This window comes from Plecotus auritus (genome assembly GCF_963455305.1).
Source record: "Plecotus auritus genome assembly, chromosome: X".
Lineage (NCBI taxonomy): Eukaryota > Metazoa > Chordata > Mammalia > Chiroptera > Vespertilionidae > Plecotus > Plecotus auritus.
Window position 1 is genome coordinate 112902874 of NC_137784.1, and position 21794 is coordinate 112924667.

General features: G+C 40.8%; 1 protein-coding gene across 2 annotated transcripts in view; it reads right to left on the reverse strand.

Annotated features, from left to right (window-relative positions):
- Nucleotides 1–21794, reverse strand: part of GPC3 (glypican 3) — a 658140-nt gene that overhangs the window by 472169 nt on the left and 164177 nt on the right. Inside the window, exon 1 of one of the 2 annotated variants that reach the window (XM_080652922.1) lies at nt 6257–6934. The exons of the other annotated variant lie outside the window; for it this stretch is intronic. Coding sequence (XP_080509048.1) covers nt 6257–6431 — 175 coding nt within the window. The 5' untranslated portion in view covers nt 6432–6934. Of the gene's footprint in view, nt 1–6256; nt 6935–21794 lie in introns of those variants that run through there. 2 annotated transcript variants of the gene reach the window in all.

Genomic DNA, 21794 nt, shown 5'->3' on the forward strand with positions numbered 1-21794 from the left:
CAAAAGCCCAACTAAAATTCTACTCTAAAAGTTTGCCTTATTCTGGGTGTATAAGAAATAAACACTTCATTATGGATAGAAATTTTGAAAAATACAGAATATTTTCAAAATCATCACTACTGAGAAATGTACATCTTTCAATTTTCAGGTGGATGGATGGAATACAATGTGTGGAGGTTTCTTTTATAGTGGCTTTACCATCCTTGTCCTTTCTTATTGCCACTTTCACTTGTATTTTATCTCCCTATCAATTACTTATCAATATAAACCTATTAAGTATACGTCAAAGAGCTGGGTTGATTTACTAATCTAGTATATAAATACAATTTCAGCTACTATCAGTAATTAACTGTTTGGAACACTAGCCATGCATTTTGATCTTAACATTGACTCCCTTTTATTCATAAGGAAAAATACAAATTTTCAAGGCTTTATTCAGCTACATACAGACTCAAAAGTGAAAATGCCTTCTTTGTTAATCAATCTGGATTCATTTTTGTTTAAAAATGGCCGGCAGGTATTTCTAATCATTTTCACTTGGATAATTGATCTTTAATTGGTCTAATTTGGAGAACAGAACTAAATCTTTACTTATGTATTCAACAAGGTATTCAAGTGAGACTATCATGTCTAAATGAACATTTCACCCACACACATAGTATTTCAGAACACACATTTTCTTTGCTGATATGCCCATCTTCACCTTGCTTTCTGAATTGCGTTCTCCCTGTCATTACATCTCAGAAAGTAAATTCACATTGCTGTCTCTAAAGCAAGGCTGGGGCCCATGACTTAGATTCTATTTTCTGATGCTCGTTTCTTAATGGAGTGCTAGGGGATCCTATTTCAAACCATACTATTTGCTAAATATAGGCAGATGAGTGGGGGATTGTTCTGCCCACACTTTCCATTAGACCTTAGATTACCAAAAAAAATCAAACCCATTTACAAACTTGGCTAGGGCTGAATAGGTGTTTGCTCCTGGTATGATCTCTTGATTTGAGCCTATACACAAATTCTGATCCCAAGCTACAGAAATCTGTGAGGTACTTCAACAGGTCTGGGCTTGTGTTATAGCTCAATTCCCAAATATGGTCATGTCAACATTCGCAAGAAAGGTTTAGCTGACATTAAATCAGAGAGTTTAATTTAAGAGATGTCTTACAATTTATGTGCTATAATAATTGTTGCTCTTTAATGATACTAAGCCAGTCATAACAACATTGTTAATTTCAATTTGTTCTTTGAGTACTCAATATTAATAAGCCCTGCCTGATAGTAAGAGTTGCCAGCTAATGGAAGTAAGCCTGAATCTGTCTCTAGTCAAAATAGAGGTTGTCCGAAAAGTTTGTCCACATACCCCAATAATATGCTACAAAAAATCTGGACTTAGGCTTTTAAAATAAGTAAGGTGACATATAGCTTAAGAAATAATTTGAGAGTTCATAAAGAATACATAATAATCTATAAATTACATTATTGTCAATTATTTACTAAATGCTCTATGGTACTCTTAACATGGTGTTCAACACTGCATCAAAAGCAGTGCTTTCCCTTTAAGAAGCTTATAATCTAAAACATACAAACAACCATATGCAGAAAAAAAGCTAGAGATCAGAGTAAAAGGAAGCATTCACAAAAATGTACAAATTCAGCATGCCAGAACTTTTCAGTTGAGCAATATGATCCCCAGCGAAATTCTTTCCAAATGATGTATCGTGTGCACAAGTTACAAGTGATTATCTTCAATTTTCTTGGAAATGAGCAATAAGATACCCCTTAAGACCCATGTTTTTGTATATGCATCAAACTCTAAAGTTGGCAGGGTCATTGATAGCTGCCATTTAAGGAGAAAACATATTTTTCTGTCTTGTCTTATAGCAGACAAATCCAGGACTCTTTCCCCCCAGGTTGATAATAAGCAGCCTTTTTCTAGGCTACAATGAACAACCAACATTACAACTCTAAAGATGGAAGTAACAGAATGCTCAAATATATTACATCAAAATACTGGATACAACCTATCAGCCCATAAGGGAGAAAGAGTTGCAAAACTGACACTATCCTTGGCATCTAGCACCCATCAAAACCTTCTTATGCCTGTTTTTCCTAATGCTTACAAACGGAATTTCCTCCAAGAATTAAGAAAACTTTTTAAGATGGCGGTCCTATTAAGAGATTCTTCCCTATCTCACTCTTCATCTCTTCAGTTCTTTTCCCTTCCCCACGCTGGCTATTGTGACCATTTCAGCCAATTTCCTGGAGGTATTTTCTAGCCCTTTTCACCCTATTTAATCCTACAAGTTTCCTGAGAGCATGTTTACTTGTATGCTCCCCCACTAGAGTGTGAGCGCCTTGACAAAAGAGACTGTTTCTAACCCCTCTGATACCCCCAGCACCTAACACACAGCCTACCAAGGAGCAGGCAGTCAGTGTCCTTTCAGGCCAAGGTGCTCCACTGATCATCAGCCATCTTTTCAATCAGATTGAGGCGCCCCTCTAAGCACATCTAGGCACCAATCATCAGGATTAATATAATAAATCTATTCAGACAACATTTGAAAAAATTCTCTAAACTGTTTCAAGTTAACAAACAATAATACAACTCTTTCAAAGTTTTAACAAATCACCTGCTCACCCAAATGTTTAGTGCAATCTCAGAGGAGGAAAAAACCTCCCACACCTCACTTTCTCTTCCGGACATCAGGACCACTAACTGCTTCAAACTAATTGGGGAGCCACAGCTGGCAACCCAGATACAGTTACTAGTTCTGACACTTTAAAAAACAACAACAAATACCAAACGTCCTCTGTTTCAAAAACGCCGATTTTTATCTTTATGTTGTTTCATCTGTTTTGAGAAACTCCAAGTCTATTTGGCTCTTAAAGGCTGCCTTTTACCCATACGGGCATTTGGCCTTCTGCAATGGTTCTTGCATTTTACAAGGCCCTCTAAGGCAAGATTCCTCAATCTTTAGGGAGTTGCAACACTTCCACAGTTTGTTTGATTTTCTCATCCTCATCCTTCCCCTTCACCATCATCCCCCTAAAAAAGTGGTGTATGGCATTCATAAAGTGAATTACACTTGATTTTTGTTTAGAGGAATTTTTTTCAGACTTCTGTAACATTCCCTTGAGACAATTGGAAACATCATTGTCTGATTACTAACTCACTTTCCTTGTCTAAAATTGTATCCATTCTTGATTGCGCCTGTGGGTAGGTTAAGCAAAACAAAATAAACATCTAGACTTATGAGCTCATTGGCTTTTTTTCTGAATTTTTCTAAATTAAATAAGGGCAAAAGAACTACACTGAAAGTCAGTTATATGGATTTTTCTGCCAAATGCTAACTCTGTGTGCCTGGTTTCCATCTGTGGTGCTTTCCAAGTTACAAATCCTTAAAAAAAGACTGGGGTATGAAAAGATCTATGGATTTTGGGAACATACTATTAGAATCACTATCCTGTGCCTTTGAACACTCTAAAAGAAATGGGAACATGAGATTGTAAGGCTTTAGAGCAGTTTTGGGGAAGTCTAGTGTAGTCCTTCAGCACCAGTGATTTATTTTTTAGGCTGGCTGATTTCAAATGCCATTTAGTTTCATCCATATTAGCATAAGAAATGTACCTTATCCACTCTAACCCAATTCTGCTAATGGCCAAAGTTAGCACTCAATTCCAAATGCTCCTCCTAAGTGAGACAGGACATTCTTGGGGATTTCTCCTGTTACCCAATCTCATTTTATCTGGGACAAAGAAAGCTTTAATACAGTTAAAACAGTGGAGCGAGTAAACTAAACATAGCTTAAAATATAGATTGGGGGGGAGATGAAAAGTGGCCATCGTGATGGTTCGTAACTCAAATAATTTGCAGCTCTCTTTCAATTTCCAACCACTAATCAACAGCAGCAAATGACACATTTATTCACTTTGAAATTATACATTTGCCATTCTATTTAGTCTGCCATTATTGTCTCTGCTCTGAAATACTGATGAGCTCTTTCCACACATGGACATTAGAATTTTCACCATGTTTTCCATACCTACAGTGACGATATTTGCTCAACTAAAATTCAGAACACATGGTCTTATGCCAGAACAAAGTACTGGAAATATGCACTGCCCCAGTAAATCCAGGATATATGGTAGCTGTATGGATATCACCATATTTGAATTTTGGCTTTGCTCCAAGGCAAGTCAGAACAGTGCCTGCCATGTAGAAGGTAGTCAACACTGCATATGTTAAATGGAAGTGAAATAGGGTTTATATGGCAAAAACCCTTGGAAAGTGATTTTTCCTATGGGGTTTGAGAAATACTAGTGGGAAATAATAAATTTACCAGTTCCTGTTGTTCTCTATAGTATGGCCATCCTTAGGACCAGAGTAAGGGAGCTGGGAAGGAGGTGGGTGCAGGCCAAATCTCATACACACAGTGTGTGGGCCCTCCCAATACTTTTATACAGATGCTGCAAAGAGGCAGGCAGCCAGAGAGCTGGGGGAGGGGAAGAGGGGAGGAGCGAAAGCCTGAGTGTGTGTAGAGGGGGTTGCTCAATCAGTATCTGCATTCCCTCTGGCCGTTTTCTTCTTTTAAGCACAACCTTTACTCCCTGAATTCAAATCACCCATATTATGGGGACTCATCTTGTGAAGACCAATTTTTATATTATGACCAAAAGCATGTTCTCTGGCTTTAGCAATCTAATACCATAGCACTTTGAGGGGGAGAGAGATTCGCCTGTTGTTTCAGCTCTGTGGAACTGATTCATAGGTTGCCCCTTACAGCTCCTGCACACGCCCACGTGGTATGCTATTAACACTTAACAGTGGAAGTAGTAGTTATACCCTTCCTTAGAGGGAAGTCCTGCAAAGCAATATTTAACATATGCACAAATGCATTTCAGTCACCAAAAAAGGTGACCAATTACCTTTGCAACTAAACAGCATGCTCGCTCGGCTTTTTATCCACCTAAAGAAAAGGCTGAGGGCACCGAGGGCGCGCTGGCTGCCTAGGTAACCTCCCGCTAGTGAACGCTGGCTGGCAGTGCCCACAGGGTGCGCATCACACTCACAACTTGGTCCAACCATCAGACCCGCCTCTCTGACTTGTTGAGAGCCAAGAGCCTAGTTTGGGCGAGGGTGGTTCCCGGATCCCTCAGAAGCACGGGATCCGCGCTTCCCTAGATGCATGGTTTGAGAAGAGACCCAGGAGGCCACAAACATCTTAAGGTTTGTGAATCTACCCGCCTTTTCTTCAGAGTGCACCTCTGGCTAAATTAACCTGTTTGAAACCGACTCTTCTTGCCCTCACTGTCAGTGTAGCAACTTATTCTGATGATATTCTAAGGTAGGCTTTTAGGATTGACCGTGGGACAGTCAATCACACAAGGCCATTAATATTCATCTGTTGACAGCGGCAGCCCTCAGCTAAGGATAAAATATGCCCTTACAACGAGACCTCATAGTGTAGAACAAAAGGCAGGCAGGCATTCAGGAACTTTCCTCCACCTAAAATAATCTTTCCTTCAGGGTCCAGCCTGTCAAAAAGGCTGATGAATTTGAGAGGGGGAGGAGTTATATCATCTTTGGACTCCTGCTCCCTGGGCCAGCAGCACCATTTTTGAAGAGATTTTGCCAACCTAGAGAAGGGACAATGTTTCGAGGAAAAGGCTCAGTCCTCATTTAGGAGACCCTCACTCTCAAAAGTTTCCTTCTGTGTGTCTTTACCTACCACTGCAGATTTGGAGACCTGACCTCAACTTTGTCTGCACTTGGGCCCACGAGCTCGGGAACCCAAGCTGCGGGAAGTAGGGCCGGGGGGCAGGTTGGGGACAGAATGGCCGGAGCTTCGGTCTAGCTTTGGCTGAAATTTTGGCACGTACGTGCGAGCAAGCGTGGCAAATTCTCAAGGCACCGGTTTGGATATGAGGCGCCCGTTCCCAGAGGCCCTGGGAGCCAGCTCCCACCTTCCCGCCCTCCCAAAAAAAATGGGCGCTCCGGAACAGGCCATCACCGCCGATCCTCCCCACTAGCACCTTCCCTGACAGCAGAGCGAGTACAGGGAATGCAGCCACGGTCCACACACACTCTTCTTCCTTCCTCGGGAGACCTGGTCTGTCTCGGGCACAACTAGCACCCCCGGTGCCCCTGGGTGCTCACGACCATGGCCTCACAGGGTTAGAGCACTCGGGTTACTGCCACCACGCGCCCCCGGGTTCTATGCTGGGCGCGGGGAAAGCTTAAGGGACTCCTCCTCACCTGGTACGGGGGTTTCAGGCACCCACTTGAGTCCGGGCTGCAGTCTCTGGAAAAAGGAGCGAACCTGGTGACAGGTGGCGTCCGGTGGCGGGGGTGGAGGCTGCGCCTGTCCCGGGAAGTCCAAGTTGAGCAGCATCGCCACCACGAAGCACGCGGTGCGCAAGGTCCCTGCCATCCTGCTGGGCGGGGAGCGAGGGGAGCGCGGGAGAGTGGCGGCGGGGACGAGAGCAGTCCCAGAAGCAGCAAGCCTAGCAGTGGCTGGAAGAGCGGGAGACGTGCCGTTACCCAGCCGCTGCAAAAGTTTCCTCGCAGCTACCTGAGCACTGAGCGAGGGCGGGAACGCTCGGCAGCACAGGCGGGGCGGAGCCAGCCGAGGAGGGGCGGGGCTAGGAGGGACCAGGCGGGGCGGGGCGGGGCGGGGCGGAGCGAGGCCAACTGCGCGGCCAAGGGGCGATGGCGATCCTGCGGGTGTGGGGCGCCAGGCTGCGGGGACTGTTTGAGCCCCGCGGCGCCGGGATCCACTAGGGCTGCACGAGATGCAGGCTCTGAGCGCGTGAGATAGCTCCCGGCCGCCCGGCCCCGCACCCCCTTCGCCGCCGTTCCACACAGGGCGTTCTGGCACAACTACTGCAGAGGGTCTGCGGGCTCGGCGTGCTGATTGGCTTCCCTGCAGCCGTCCCCTCTGACTGGCTCTGGGAGAAGTTCCCCAGCCTTACTCCTCCTTCCGCCGCTCATTGGCCTACCGCCGGGAGGGCTTTTCTCTTTCGGATTTTTGCAATATCTCCATCCTTTCTGGTTTAAGTGCCCCTCTCTACTTTGCCACAGGTCTCTTTCCAGCCTGGTCCAGCTTGTCTCTGGCCACCAGAGCCACACAAGGTCTTCCTCCTCCGCACAAAATCCACCTCCTCTTTCTGATCTCCAAGGAGCTTCCCTCGAAAGGTTTTCCCATTGCAGCTACGGCTGGGTTCACAAACCCGACCTACAAATAGTCACAAACCATGGCAACTGGGGCTCGTTGGCGGGTTCACAGCCTGCCTTATCTTTGAATACTGTACCTAGAAGGTCTGAAAGCCTGTGAGGCTTACTAGGTTTGATTCAATAAAACCACACAAAGTCGGAGAAAGCATCTGATCCCAGGATGTTAAAAGAATCTGTCTCCTGCAAGACAGTCCCAGGTGATCCTTCATAAGGTAAAGCATAACTGGTGACAGCAAAATAACCTGGGGCTTAAAGCCAGCCCAACTCATTAGAAAATCATTTACACAGCAAATTCAGTGAGCCAGAGCTAGCTTGTTTCATACGTGAAATAGAAGGCTGAAATGTCTCTTACACCCAACTCTCCATGTCTGCTGCTTAAATTTCACCATTAGAAATCCAGTTCTTTAAAAAGCAAATACTTCTCACAGGAGGAATGCATTTAGCCATTACTTATATGCTCCTAAGTAGGGATCTTTAACCCGTGTATTCTTTTTTGTGACACACACACACACACACACACACACACACACCTTAGCACATAAGTAGAAACTCAGTATTTGTATAATGAAATGACTTAACACCTCAGTGTGAATTCGTTTATCATCTGATTGTGTTGTTTCTGATCTAGGTGAGCATAGGTTTTAATAAGTAAAGAAAAGGGAGAGCCTCCACACCAGGAATTCTCCAGGAAGTGCTAGGTCAGGGGAGATGAGGTCATTTACCAGAACTTGTGGTCTGAGAAAAGAGGCAAAGGGAGGGGAAGGTCACTGAGGAGCTCATTTGTTCATTCATTTGTTCAATAGCAAATATTTGAACTCGTACTATGTACCAGATACTGTGGGACACAAATAGACAATGGGGATACAAAGATTAACCTATAGTACCTGACTTCAAAGAGCTACAAGTCTAATGGGAAAGACAAGCAAACAGAAAAATGTTAACACAGCATGAGGTAAGTGCTAACATAGAGGTAAAGGCAGAGTTCTAAAGGGGCAAGAGACAGGGTCTGAGAAAGCTTTCCAGAAGAGATGGTGTCCTAAATTCAGGCTTGAAAGTCCAGCAGGAGTTGAGGTGAGAAAAGAAGATGGGAAGAAGGGTGCCAAGGAAAAAGAAGCAGCATGAACAAAGACTGAGAGGAGAGAGCTTGGTATGGCCTAGTTGGAAGGTAGCAGGATTCAGGCTGGAGATTTAGAACAGCCAAAGCAGCAGAGGTAAGCAAGTGCCAGATGATGCAGAGTTTTAAAGTCATGGGAAGGAGCCTAGGGAACCACTTAGGGACATTTTAAGTAGAGGAGTGACATGATCATATTTGCCTTATTAAAAGATCTCTCCAGCAACATTGTGGTGAATGGCTTGGGGAAGGAAGAAACTTGAAAGCTGGTTAAGAGACTGTGAAAATAATCCAGACAAGAAACGAGAAAAGCTGTGCCAGATAAGATTTGGAAGGGGAAAATACTACCAGCAATGTTTAGGAGATAGAATTAAAAGGGCCTAGTGACCTAGTGGATGTGGGGGATGGGAGAGAAGGAGTCAAGGACGGAGAGCTCATTCATTCTTTTTTCAACAAACATTTGAGTGCTGCCTATGTATCTGGCATTCTTCTCCTACTTCATAATTTTGCCTGGGGCTAGGCCTGCTCCTGCATTGAACATTTGACAAATGACATATCCACTTTAAAAGAAACACCAATTAAGAGTCATAATTTGGCTGGTGAGTTTGATATGTTCCACCTGTGGAGCCCTGTGACCAAAGGGCAGATTGGAAGGCAAGCATTGATTGAATTTCATGACCCCACAGAGGAAGACATGACCTCCCATAAATTCATGATCTTCCAGAGTTCATGTGACTAACTACAAAGGCAACAGTTGTTTTCACTACTGGGTACTGAGTACCTTGAAAAAGGGGATTGCAACTTATTTGTAATATATTCTTTTATATCTAATACACTTTGTATGAACCAGGTCAGTGCTTCCAAAGTTAAGTGTGGTATGTGGGCCAGTGAAGTCTTTTAGTTTTGTTTTAATAAATACCTATTTTAATATGAATTAGAATATATATATATATATATATATATATATATAGAGAGAGAGAGAGAGAGAGAGAGAGAGAGAGAGAGAGAGAGAGAGAATCCAACCCATGATTCCATCAGGACAAAGCCAAATGCTGTGATAAATTTATTTCAATAAAATGTGAGCTGGCTTAAAGAAAAATATTAAATAGTACTGTGAATATGAGGACATAGCAAAACTTTTGGGGTGGTATGTGAATGACTGAATGACTACGATTTGGGCTAGGTCATAGGCAAACTGGCCCTGGGGTTCTCTGAAATATGCCTTTTGCTTAAAAGCTTCTGCTACTCCTCCCAGCTACTCAAAGGTTTCAATTTTTATAAGTGCCTCTCAAACATTTTCTAGCCTTCCAGCTCACAAGTGATGACTCTAACAGTGGAATTTCAGGTGCTGGAAAAGGCACAGAGGAATAGGCTTTTAGTCAAGAAAGCTCACAGGAACACCATGGGCAGTTGGCCACTCTGCCTCTACACTGACATGTAATTTTACTGACTAAAATCCCATTCCTTTACCTAAGTATAAAATCTGTTTGTTTCATTATATACTGTATACCTTTCTCCTGTTAGAAGTCAGGCCAATGACTCATCCTTGCTCTTTAGCAAGAAGAGACAAAGAGAAACAATCAGTCTAGAAACATAAAAGGATGTGCTGATTGAGCCGGTGTGCACTTTCTACAATTCATGGTTTTATGCTTTCAGGCCCAGTTGGAAACATTTAGATAACATCGTTGGGCCACATTTTTCTCTCTGGACCTCAGAGAAAGGCTACCTAGCACAGCAGGCCCAGAAGAACTTTTCTTCACCTTTCATTCTTAGTCTCCAGTTTAAATGAATTTGAGAATTCCCAGCTGTAGCCAGCAGCTATTATCTTGCTGTAGCTGGGAGGAGAGTCTGGTTCCATGGCTCCAAAAGCAGCATAAATCAAGGTTTCTGGGAGAGGGTTAAGAAAGGGTGTTCAACAGCTGCTGCCATAGGAGGGGCTCATACAACGCCATGCACATGGCCACACAAGCACACATGGTTTGTCTTGAGCCCAGTTCCCTTTGCCCCTCAGCTGGTGCTCTTCTCTTCCCATCCCCCTCAGGTACCCACTATCTTCTCCCCTTCACACTACTCTGAAAACCTGTTTTCAGAGAAGAAACTTTAAAACTCATCTGCTTACAGTGTATGTGGTTGACAGGATATAATGGGACTGCCCACCCAGGGGTATGAGTATTTTAACAGGGATCAAAGCTTTAAACCAAAGGAACAGAGCTCTGAAAACTGTGGAATTCCAGGCATTTGCCAGTGGGAAGGGAGTGTTTAAACTGAGGGGCAATGAGGCCTTTTTTATGCACCTGAAATCACATCATGTAGACAGTTGCTTATATGTTAAACTGGTGCTGCTCACAGTCAACACCTCCCTGGCCACACCTCTGCACTCTATGGCACACAGCTACTTTGTCTCTCCTTCTCTTTCAGTGTATGACTCCTTTGTGGAGCAGAGGGGAGGGGAGGCGCCAGGCACACTGATCCCAATTTTCCCAAATGTATAAGCTATGATCAGAGAATGAATTATGGTCCTTTGGGAAAGAGAGTGTCCATTCATTCATCCCACCCAGCAGGCCAGTGCAATGTAAATGGTAACTTTGTAAGTTAAAAGACTTAAAGCCATTTTGAAAATTGCATAATAATCCCAGGCAGAATTTGGCTCAATGTGTATGGAAAATTAATAGGCCCGGCTGAGATGTTGCATTATGAGTTGTGGGCAGATAGCCCCTCCTCAGACCAGGGACTATGATTTGCCCCCACTAAGTCCACAAAGTATACTGAGGTTCTTGTAAGTTAGAGTCCAAGACTTGAAAAAAAAAACATTCAAAATCTTATTTGTGGCATCATATTGATTACTACAGATAAAAAATTATTCTGTTCTGTCTTCATTTGTATAAGGGATATTGATCTAGATTCATAATGTATTTCTTCATACCCCTAGCTAGCCCATTGATTTTTTTATTGGGTAGATATACACTAAGTATACCAAACATTTTGTGTTTCTTGAATAGAATATTTGGTTTTTTTATAGAAACTTAAAGGGTTTGTAATTCGGTGATTAAGAGTATGGCAACCTAAATCTAAAGGTTGGTGATGCCTGAGGTGTGGCTTTATGTGCCACATTCCAATTCACACATACTTTGTTTTGCTTTAACTATGGTGGACCAAACACATAGTGGTTAAGGTACTGTAATGTATTTATTTTGATGTATGGTGTGTAGAACCTCTAAGTAACTTTATTAAGTTTTTCTGGGTCTTTATAGTCTGGAGCCTGGGTCCCCAATAAGTCAACAGTCTTCACATCATCGAGGCCCTTTCCCATCCCCAGAGCTCCCTGAATTCCCAGCAACATATGGGAGAAAATTAACAGCTACCACCACAAGCAGCAGCTCATACTTTCTTTTTTTTCAATATATATTTTATTGATTTTTTACAGAGAGGAGGGGAGAGGGATAGAGAGTTAGAAACATTGATGAGAGAGAAACATCAATCAGCTGCCTCCTGCACACTCCCTACTGGGGATGTGCCCACAACCAAGGTACATGCCCTTGACCAGAATCAAACCTGGGACCCTTCAGTCTGCAGGCCGATGCTCTATCCACTGAGCCAAACCAGTTCAGACAGCAGCTCATACTTTCAACTACCTTTCTCATTCCATTTCCCAAGCCCCATCCACTGTCCTAAGGCTTAGGGAATTTCAAAAGCAGAATCTCTTGAAAAAAAGGCTATTCCTATTTCCATCCCTAAGTCTAGAATTATCATATGGGCTACCCATTGGAAACTGTGTCATTTTTTAGTTCATGTTTTAAGGATGAATGAGATGAAAGCATTCAGCTGACATACAATATTGCATTAGTTTCAGGTGTACAACATAGTAATTAGACATTTATATACCTTATGAAATTATTAGCCCGATAAGTCTAGTATCTATCTGACACCATACATAGTTATTACAATATTATTGAGTATATCCCCTATGCTGTACTTTACATAGGAACTTTGTTCTTGAGAAGCAGTATAGTTTGGGAGCTGCAGCCCAAGGAAGGGGAGAGCAGTCAATACCAGATCATACCATACACTACCAACCAGGCCCAGAATCTGCTATACCTACTGTACCAACATTGTGCGACAAATGTATATTTATGTTTTTTTGTCTCCACCATGACTTGTAAGCTTTAGATAAGCAGAGATTCATATTATTCTTCTCTGTACTTGCTCTAGTACAGTGCTACTCAAAGTGCATTCTATGTACCTGTGCTAGTTCATGCACTGTTTGCTATCTGTCTGTAACAAAATGGAGAGTAAGCATTTAGAAACGTTTGTGCCATATGCAGCAAAATAGCAGACATATGTCATAGCAATATCTTTACAGACACAGCCCCTAGGACAATGGAGACTAAGGAGAAAATAAACAAATGGGACTACATCAAAATAAAAAGCTTCTGCACAGCAAAAGAAACCATCAACAAAACAACAAGAAAGCCCATTGCATGGGAGAACATATTTGCCAATGATATTTGCGATAAGGGTTTAATCTCCAAAATTTACAGAGAACTCATACAACTTAACAAAAGGAAGATAAACAATCCAATCAAAAATGATCAAACGATCTAAATAGACACTTTTCTAAAGAGGACATACAGAGGCCCAGAGACATATGAAAACCTGCTCAAAGTCACTAATCATCCAAGAGATGCAAATCAAAACAACAATGAGGTACCATCTCACACCTGTCAGAATGGTTATCATCAACAAATCAACAAAAGACAAGTGCTGGCGAGGATGTGGAGAAAAAGGAACCCTTGTGCACTGCTGGTGGGAATGCAGACTGGTGTAGCCACTGTGGAGAACAGTATGGAGTTTCCTAAAAAGTTAAAAATGGAACTCCCATTTGACCCAGCAATCCCACTTCTAGGACTATATCCCAAGAAAACAGAAACACCAATCAGAAAGAATATATGCACCCCTATGTTCAAGCAGCACAATTTACAATAGCTAAGATTTGGAAACAGCCTAAGTGCCCATCAGCAGATGAGTGGATTAAAAAACAGTGGTACATCTACACAATGGAATACTATGCTGCTATTAAAAAGAAGGAACTTTTACCATTTGCAACAGCATGGATGGAACTGGAGAACATTACGCTAAGTGAAATAAGCCAGTCGAAGAAAGATAAATATCACATGATCTCACTCATGTGGGATATAATGATCAACATAATTTGATGAACAAGAATAGATCGATCTAGAGACAAATGGTAGGGGAGGGGGCATTAGAGAGCAACCAAAGGACTTATATGCATGCATATTAGCATAACCAAAGGACACAGACACTGGGACAGTGGGGGCTTGCCCAGGCTGGAAAGGGATGGGGGAGGGGGTCAATTGGGGAAAAAGGAGACATATGTAAAACTTTAGACAATAAAAAAAAAGAATGTCTATCTGTATTTAAAAAAAAGAAAGAAAAAAAGAAACATCTGTGGCAATTTGATGTTGCTGCCACATGTATGCACATGATGAGTTGGCCCACTATTGACTCTAATATTTGTTTTTAAATTACTTATTTTAAAAAATATATTTGTATTAATTTCAGAGAGGAAAGGAGAGGGAGAGAGAGATAGAAATATCAATGATGAGAGAGAATTATTGATCAGCTGCCGCCTGCACAACCCACACTGGGGATCGAGCCTGCAAGACATGTGTCCTGACTGGGAATCGAACCATGACCTTCTGGTTCATAGGTCGACACTCAACCACTAAGCCATGCAAGCTGGGGAAAATGAACTTACTTTTGTATTTTTAAAGTTTTTCTAATCATTCAGTTTTACTGTATTTTCCCAAAGTATTTGTAAATGTCAGAAAGAAAATAAAAATAATATAAAATAAACTCATCCTTCATTACAGACAGTTTGAGAAACACTGAGCTGGTATGTGCACAGTGCCTTGGCCATGGTAATCACTTTGTAAATATTTTTCAAATAAAGTCCTATGATACTTTTTTTACAAAAATAAATTCTCACATTTTCTACTAATAGAGAGTTGCTATTAAAATTACAATGCATAAGAACATTCTGATAATAGGTAGACTATCTATCAATATATAAGGCTAAGTGACTGACCATACGTCCATCTGACTGACCTACCGGCCAATACATATGACATGCACTGGCAATTTAAAAATAAACATTGACTCGCACATGCATAATACATATAAAGCTCTCACTGGTGTGTGTTTCAATCTTTCATTGTCAGTAGTGAATTTGGTTGTTTTTGTTGACATGCTGAAGCTGAAAGAAAGTGGCATCATTGACAAAATGTCTGAAGACCAACTATTGGCACAATGTACCTCTGACACTTCATCTCTGACACTTCTATTATAGAGAAAGGGCGAATAGCGATATTAAAATATTTCTTCTAGTTAATTTCCTTTCAATGTGCATGAATCCATGCACCAGACCACTAGTTTAAAGATAAATTTCTAACTGAAAGATTTCTCCTATAAAAATTATCCCATAGGACACTTTTCTTGGCTCACTTTTATTCAAGCAGGACTCTGGAGAGTAAATATGGTTTATGTGAGATTTGGCATCTCAATAGATCTTGGTATAAATTACAAAACAGAGATTGAACCCCATAACCTTCATATTTTGTTTTGTCAATTATTTCCCCCTAATTTATATCATGTTTTCTGTGGTAAATGAAAGAAATGCTAGACTGTGTACCAAAACATATCATCTTAGAGCAAGATGATAAGATCCAGAGGGAAGTACTGCTTTCTTGGAATGCTTTCATCTCATTCATCCTTACAACATGGCAGAAGCATAGCAAGTTTCCCCTGCCATAAATAAAGTTCATGTCATTGCTCAGAAGATTTAAGCTCTGTGGGATGTCTCCAGTCCTCCTCTAACTCCTGTTAAACTTATGGTTAATACCATATGGTTTGTTAGCAACTTTTTGTTTGGTATTATTCTGAAATTGTTTCATGTGGGAGTATACTGTCTTCCCAAACAGATTATAATTGAAAGAGCAAGGGGCCAGCAGTCAAATTAACTGGTTTCTAGTCCTTGTTCTGCCACTCTGAGCATTGTAACACTGGATCAGTAACTTAACATTCCTGAACCACAGCCTCCTTAACTGTAAATTGTGGACAGTGGACTACATGATCTCTAAGGTTCCTTCTACCTCTGGTAGTCTGTGTTTCTATGACTGTGAACTCCTTGAAAGAAGGTATTTTATACTCCTGCACCCAGCATCCAGAACAGCACCTAGAACATAGCAGGCCTCCAATATTTATTTGTTGAATGAATGACTGAATGCATCCTTCACAACACAGACCGCAGCAATGGCTCCACAGAAGATTTTCAACAAATATCTGTTGGTTCATCAGTACTGTGTACAACATTTAAAATCTGAGTTTTCACCTAACAAGCAGCACAGTAAGCAAGATTGCAAGAGTGGAGATATAAACAGATATATTTCTATCATACTTGCTTTATCTCCAGAAATCTAAATCAGAGATTTTTAGATGTGTCACTAAAATTTTAAATAACCAAGGCTTTAAAGTTGACTCTTTAACATTGTTAAGTACTAAAAGTAAGAAACTATGTTTCTCTAAATATCACTATATGAGGGTCTAAGAGATGATTATATTGTTTGGAAAGTATGGTATTAAACTTTTAGGAGTGTATATTATTAATTTTCTGCATTGAAAAACCTGCGTCACTTCTTTCTATAGAAATCTTTCTGAAATGTATTGCATATTTCCCTGCCTTAGTAAACAAAGTACATGAAATCTAATATAACTTATTCTTGATGCTCTGTTTTATTATATTCAATTTTTATACTATGTTAGAATATATGGAAATGGTGAGACATTAAACTGAATCTGTACTGGGCCACTATACATCATGAAATTTACTTTCTTAAAAGGCAACAATAACAAAAATAGCCTATAATGATTTCCGCTTGCTCTTTAGCATATTACATAGAATATATAGATCCATACCCTCCAGCGTTAGTCTGCTTTTTACAAATTGTAATTCTGAAATCAAAGGCTAAAGTAGCCTTCCTAGGATGTTCTTTTGGTTTCAGTACTAGTAACTTCATCCTCCGAGTCAATTTCAACCAACTTTTCAGTTTACTTGCTTTAACTTATGTTGCAACACAGTAATCACCAGAGACCACGTGGTGTGGTGAAATGCACATAGTTTCCGGAGACTGTTAGTTCGAGGTCCAAATTCCAGCTCTATTACTAGCTAAGTGACCTTGGGCAAGCCCCCCTTACATGGCTGAGCCTTCACTTAAAAAATTAGGATAAAAAAATTTAACCTTAGGCCCTAGCTGGTTTGGCTCAGTGGATAGAGCGTTGGCCTGTGGACTGAAGGTTCTGGGTTTGATTCATGTCAAAGGCACATGCCTGGGTTGCAGGCTCGATCCCCAGTGTGGGGTGTGCAGGAGGCAGCCAGTCAGTGATTCTTTCTCATCATTGATGTTTCTATCTCTCTCCCCCACTTTCCCTTCCTCTCAGAAATACACACACACACACACACATACACACACACACACACACACATATATATACATATATATGCATATGTATATATATATTTAATTTAATCTTAGTCAATGAGTGGATGGATAGATGGATCCATGTGATAATACTAGTACAATGCTAATTGTAGACTGTAGGTAGCCAGAATACTTGTGTCTGTTGTAATATTCTTTCATCTTCCATGTATGCTAGAAAAAATATAATTGTGCAAGGTCTTTGAGAGGACTGGGGATAATACAGGCAAAGTGTCTGGCACATTGTAGGTGTTTGCATTATCCTATAAACATTAAGGTTCTTTTTTAAAGACCATCAAAACCAGGTTTTTTGTTTGTTTGTTTTAATAACCATTTCTTTACTTATTTTTTAAGTACTGATATAATGATGAGGGCAAAATTCTTGCCCTCGTGCTCCTTATTCAGGTTTGTTTTTAACCACCAGCCTGATCAGGCATAACTGAGATTTTGTGTTTTTAGTTGTGAGTTCATTGCCAGATTTGTCACAATGCCAACTTCTAGGAGTGCCAGATTGTCAAGGTTTTACAGGATTCATATATTTGAAGTGGAGATATGACCTGAGAGTGTCCCCTTTAACTTCACAATCTTGGCTACAGCTCAGTCCTCTTTCAGCCTACCTTAAAATAGGTCCGCATAGAGGTATATAAGACCTAAGCTGTGTTCATTGATAGCCAAGGTCCAGCAACAGACTGCCACAGGCCCAGGAATTCTCAGACACCGATTTGCCTTTCCATTTCCCAGGACTTAACCTCTGTCATTTGGCCTCCCCAATTACAATTACATTTCCAGACCCCCTTTTTTTTGGCCTTACCCCCAATTCCCAGCCTTAGTAATGGCTCGTATTTCCTGGATGTAACTACAGGAGCTCAAATTCACTTCTGAAAAAAAAAGTTTTTAAATTTGAGCTTGCAGCCAGATCTATACTAGTCTTCAACTTCACGGTCATATACACATACACTCACACCATTTTTAATTTACTCCTGTAAATGCTGTATTTACTTTTCCTTTTTCTGCTTAATACTAAACAATGAACTGACTCTTCTTCAGAGGAAAAAGGCCAATGATTTCTTGACAACTGGAAAAATGTCAGTTTCTTGGCTGTTAGTCTATATGTGGAGGGAAAACCTATATCCAACATATGGAAGTGAAAGTTCATCTTTTTTGGCGTAACTGTTCCTATGGCAAAAGGTCATTTAATCACATGCAAGCAGCCAGACAAGATGATAATATAAAGCAGGATTCTGCGTGCTTTTAAACCATCTGAGTTTTATCAAGCACCCCTACACCATTCAAGGATGGGAAACCCTGAGACAGTTAATGAGAAAAATCAAAGAATGAAGGATATTGTTCTTTTGCATATTTTCACAGGTACAGTTTAGTTCTTGACTATAAAATGAGAAGATCAGCATAGTATCTTTCTATGAGCTGTTGTGTTCACACCTGAAGCAGCCATGGTTCTAAAATCCAGGGAGAAGATCTCTCTTTTTCACTTTAGTTTTACTGCAAACTAAACTTGTAATATTACTGATAAATGTTAACATATTCACAGTGTCACTGATATTTTAACAAAATGTTACTGCCAAGTTTCCTTATCCCTATACAAATATTATTATGGATTCTAAGGCAATATATCCATTTTTGCCGTTTTTTTTCTTGAAATTTGATCTTTTGGGGTCTTCATTTTTGTTACTCTTAATTTTATTTTTCAGTTATAGTTCACATTCAGCATTATTTTATGTTAGTTTGAGGTGTACAACATCGGGGCAAGACAACCATATACTTTAGAAAGTATATGAGCTCCCCAATATTTCAGATACACATCTGATACCATACATAGTGATTATAATATTATTGACTATATTCCCTATGCTGTACTTCAAATCTCCATAACTATTTTGTAACTACCAATTTGTACTTCTTAATCCCTTCACCTTTTTCACCCAGCCCTCAACCCCCCTCCACTCTGGTAACCATGCAACTATGAGTTTGTTTCTATTTTTTTCATTTATTTTGTTATTTAAATTCCACATGTAAGTAAAATCATATGGCATTTGTCTTTCTCTGTCTGACTTATTTTACTTAGCATAATATTCTTTAGCTCCATACATGCTGTCAGAAGTGGGAAGATTTCATTCTTTTTATGGCCAAGTAATATTCCATTGTGTATTTGTACCACCACTTTTTTGTTGCTGTTAATCTTCACCCAAGGATATTTTCCCATTGCTTTTTAGAGAGAGTGGAAGTGAGGAGGAGAAACAGAGAGAAACATCAATGTGAGAGACACATCAATTGGTTGCCTCCTGTACGCTGCCCAATCAGGGCCAGGGATGAAGCCTGCAACTGAGGTACATGCTCGTGACCAGAATCAAACCTGAGACCCTTCAGTCTGTGGGCCAACACTCTAACCACTGAGCAAAACTGGCTAGGGTTGTACCTTTTTTAGTCACTGGCCTATTGATGGGCACTTGGGTTGCTTCCATATCTTGTCTATTATACATAATACTGAAATGAACCTAAGGCTGCACATATTCTTTAAAATTATTGTTTTGAGTTCCTTCATATATATACCCAGAAGTAGAATCACTGGGTCATAAGACAGTTCCATTCTTAATTTTTTGAGGAACCTCCATACTATTTTCCACAGTGGCTGCATCAATTTGCATCTGCACCAACAGTGCACCAAGGGTTCCCTTTTCTCCACATCCTTGCCAACACTAGTTGTTTGTTGATCTTGGGGGTCTTTAAATCCAACAAACAAGGATTGAGGTAATAGTAACACAGTGCAATTTCAGGAACTGACAACAAATCTCTTGATCTGAGAAGGAAGGGCCAAGTTTATAAGATTTCTCAATAATCTGAGTTAAATTGTCTCCTTTCAGAATCTCTTACATTTGTTTAAGACTTCATTCTTCTCACAAAGGCCTTCCCATACTTTATCCTGCTTGTTCTTCTCAACAGCCCTATGAGATAGATCAGTTACGCAAGTATTATTACCTCCATAATGTTGATGAGAAAAACTCTGGGATTCAAAGATGTAGAGATGATCCCAAGGTCCCACCACAAGTGAGCAATGAATACAGGACCGTAACGCAAATCATATACATCTAATTCTAAAAAAATAAAAAAGCACACAAACCATGTGGCAGTGGTTTAAAACCTAAGTGTCATAGGCAAAAACTTCTAAATGTTATCCAGATGTCTTTGAAAGGCTCAGGGGAATCAATATTCACCTTAAAGAGCCAGGCTCTTTAAAATGAACATGAAAAATGATGTTATGAAAAACATGCCAATTTGAGATTTACTAGATGAGAGAGAAAAGTTAGGGACAATATAGACAGGGCCAGTTTTCAGAACATGCTCTTCTCTTCACTGAAAACAATGACCTTTGCACAAGATAAAGAAGTTGGCAGTAGAAAAGTGAGTTTGTATCATATTCACTCTAAATATGTGAAAAACAAGTGGAAGACATTTTGGAAATCACCCCTGCAGATGTTTGGAGAACCTTTTTTCCTTATAAGTGAAAAACCTAACGTGGTTCAGGGGAAATCTGTCTCTATTCTACTTTCTTTTTTTTTTTTTTAAATATATTTTATTGATTTTTTACAGAGAGGAAGGGAGAGGGATAGAGAGCTAGAAACATCGATGAGAGAGAAACATCGATCAGCTGCCTCCTGCACACCCCCCACCGGGGATGTACCCGCAACCAAGGTACGCGCCCTTGCCCAGAATCGAACCTGGGACCCTTCAGTCCGCAGGCCGACGCTCTATCCACTGAGCAAAACCGGCTTCGGCTCTATTCTACTTTCATCCTGTTATCAGTAAGGTCAATGAAGAAATCAAAATGGTAAGTCCAAATGAAGTAGGCTATGAAAGCATTTGAATTGCACATCCTCAGGCCAGTGGAATTTGACAGCTAATTATGCAGACCTGATGATACAAAACTCAGAATTTTTCAAAATGTAATAGTAATGCCTGGGCAGGGAGAACTGGTTGTATTCATTACAGGAAATTCAGTTTCCCTCAGTAAAAGTGGTTCCATGCGTCAGAGTTGGGCTTCATGCTTGAAATTAGGGGGTACAGGACTGATGGAAGCCCTCTTCTGCCTGTCTTGCTTTTATAGAGTGAGAGGAGCACTGAGTCCCTCAAAGGTCAGCTCCCTACAGGAAGGAAAAGTTAGCCTAAGAGGAGCTAAACGTAGGAAGCTGAGTTGCCAGAATCCTTCCACAGGCCACCCAAGCAGTGAAGAAATTCATGGAGAGAAAGAAAGAAAGAAAAGACCCACAGCCGTGAGCAGAGCCAGCTGGGAGGGATGTTATTACTTTATTTCTGTTTTCTTAACTATGTGTGTGTGCATGTGTATGTGTGCGTGCGTGCGTGTGTGTGTGTGTGTGTGTGTGTGTGTGTGTGTTGAGGGGGAGGGAGGATTGATTGCAGAAAATGTCTGGATCCACAGCACTCAAGTTGGAAACTTTTGTTGATATAATTTCTCCTAACTTTCCTACACCTTCCTTCCCTTCTACTCCATTTCCCCAGTGGCTATCAAGAGCTGTATATATCTGACCACAAAACATCCAGTCATTTCAAGTCAAAAATGCAGCCAGCCATCTGGATTGACTCAAAGTCTGTCTACACACACCAATTGGCTTGGGGGTAAAAAAATGTAATTCAGTGGAACAACTGGTTATTTTTAAAACGAGTTGAATTCAGACAACCATCCAATTAGTTGATTTCAAAATGCCTATTTGGCGACATGAAAAGGATTATTTTCAAAGGGCCTTGTGTGTGCATAAACAACCTAAATGCTATTAGATCGATGAGCTATTTTAGAGTTGAGAAAATAAGGCCAAAGCAGTTGTACTCTGTTTAGAGGGAAAACCTGTTAGAGTAGCAGTCCATC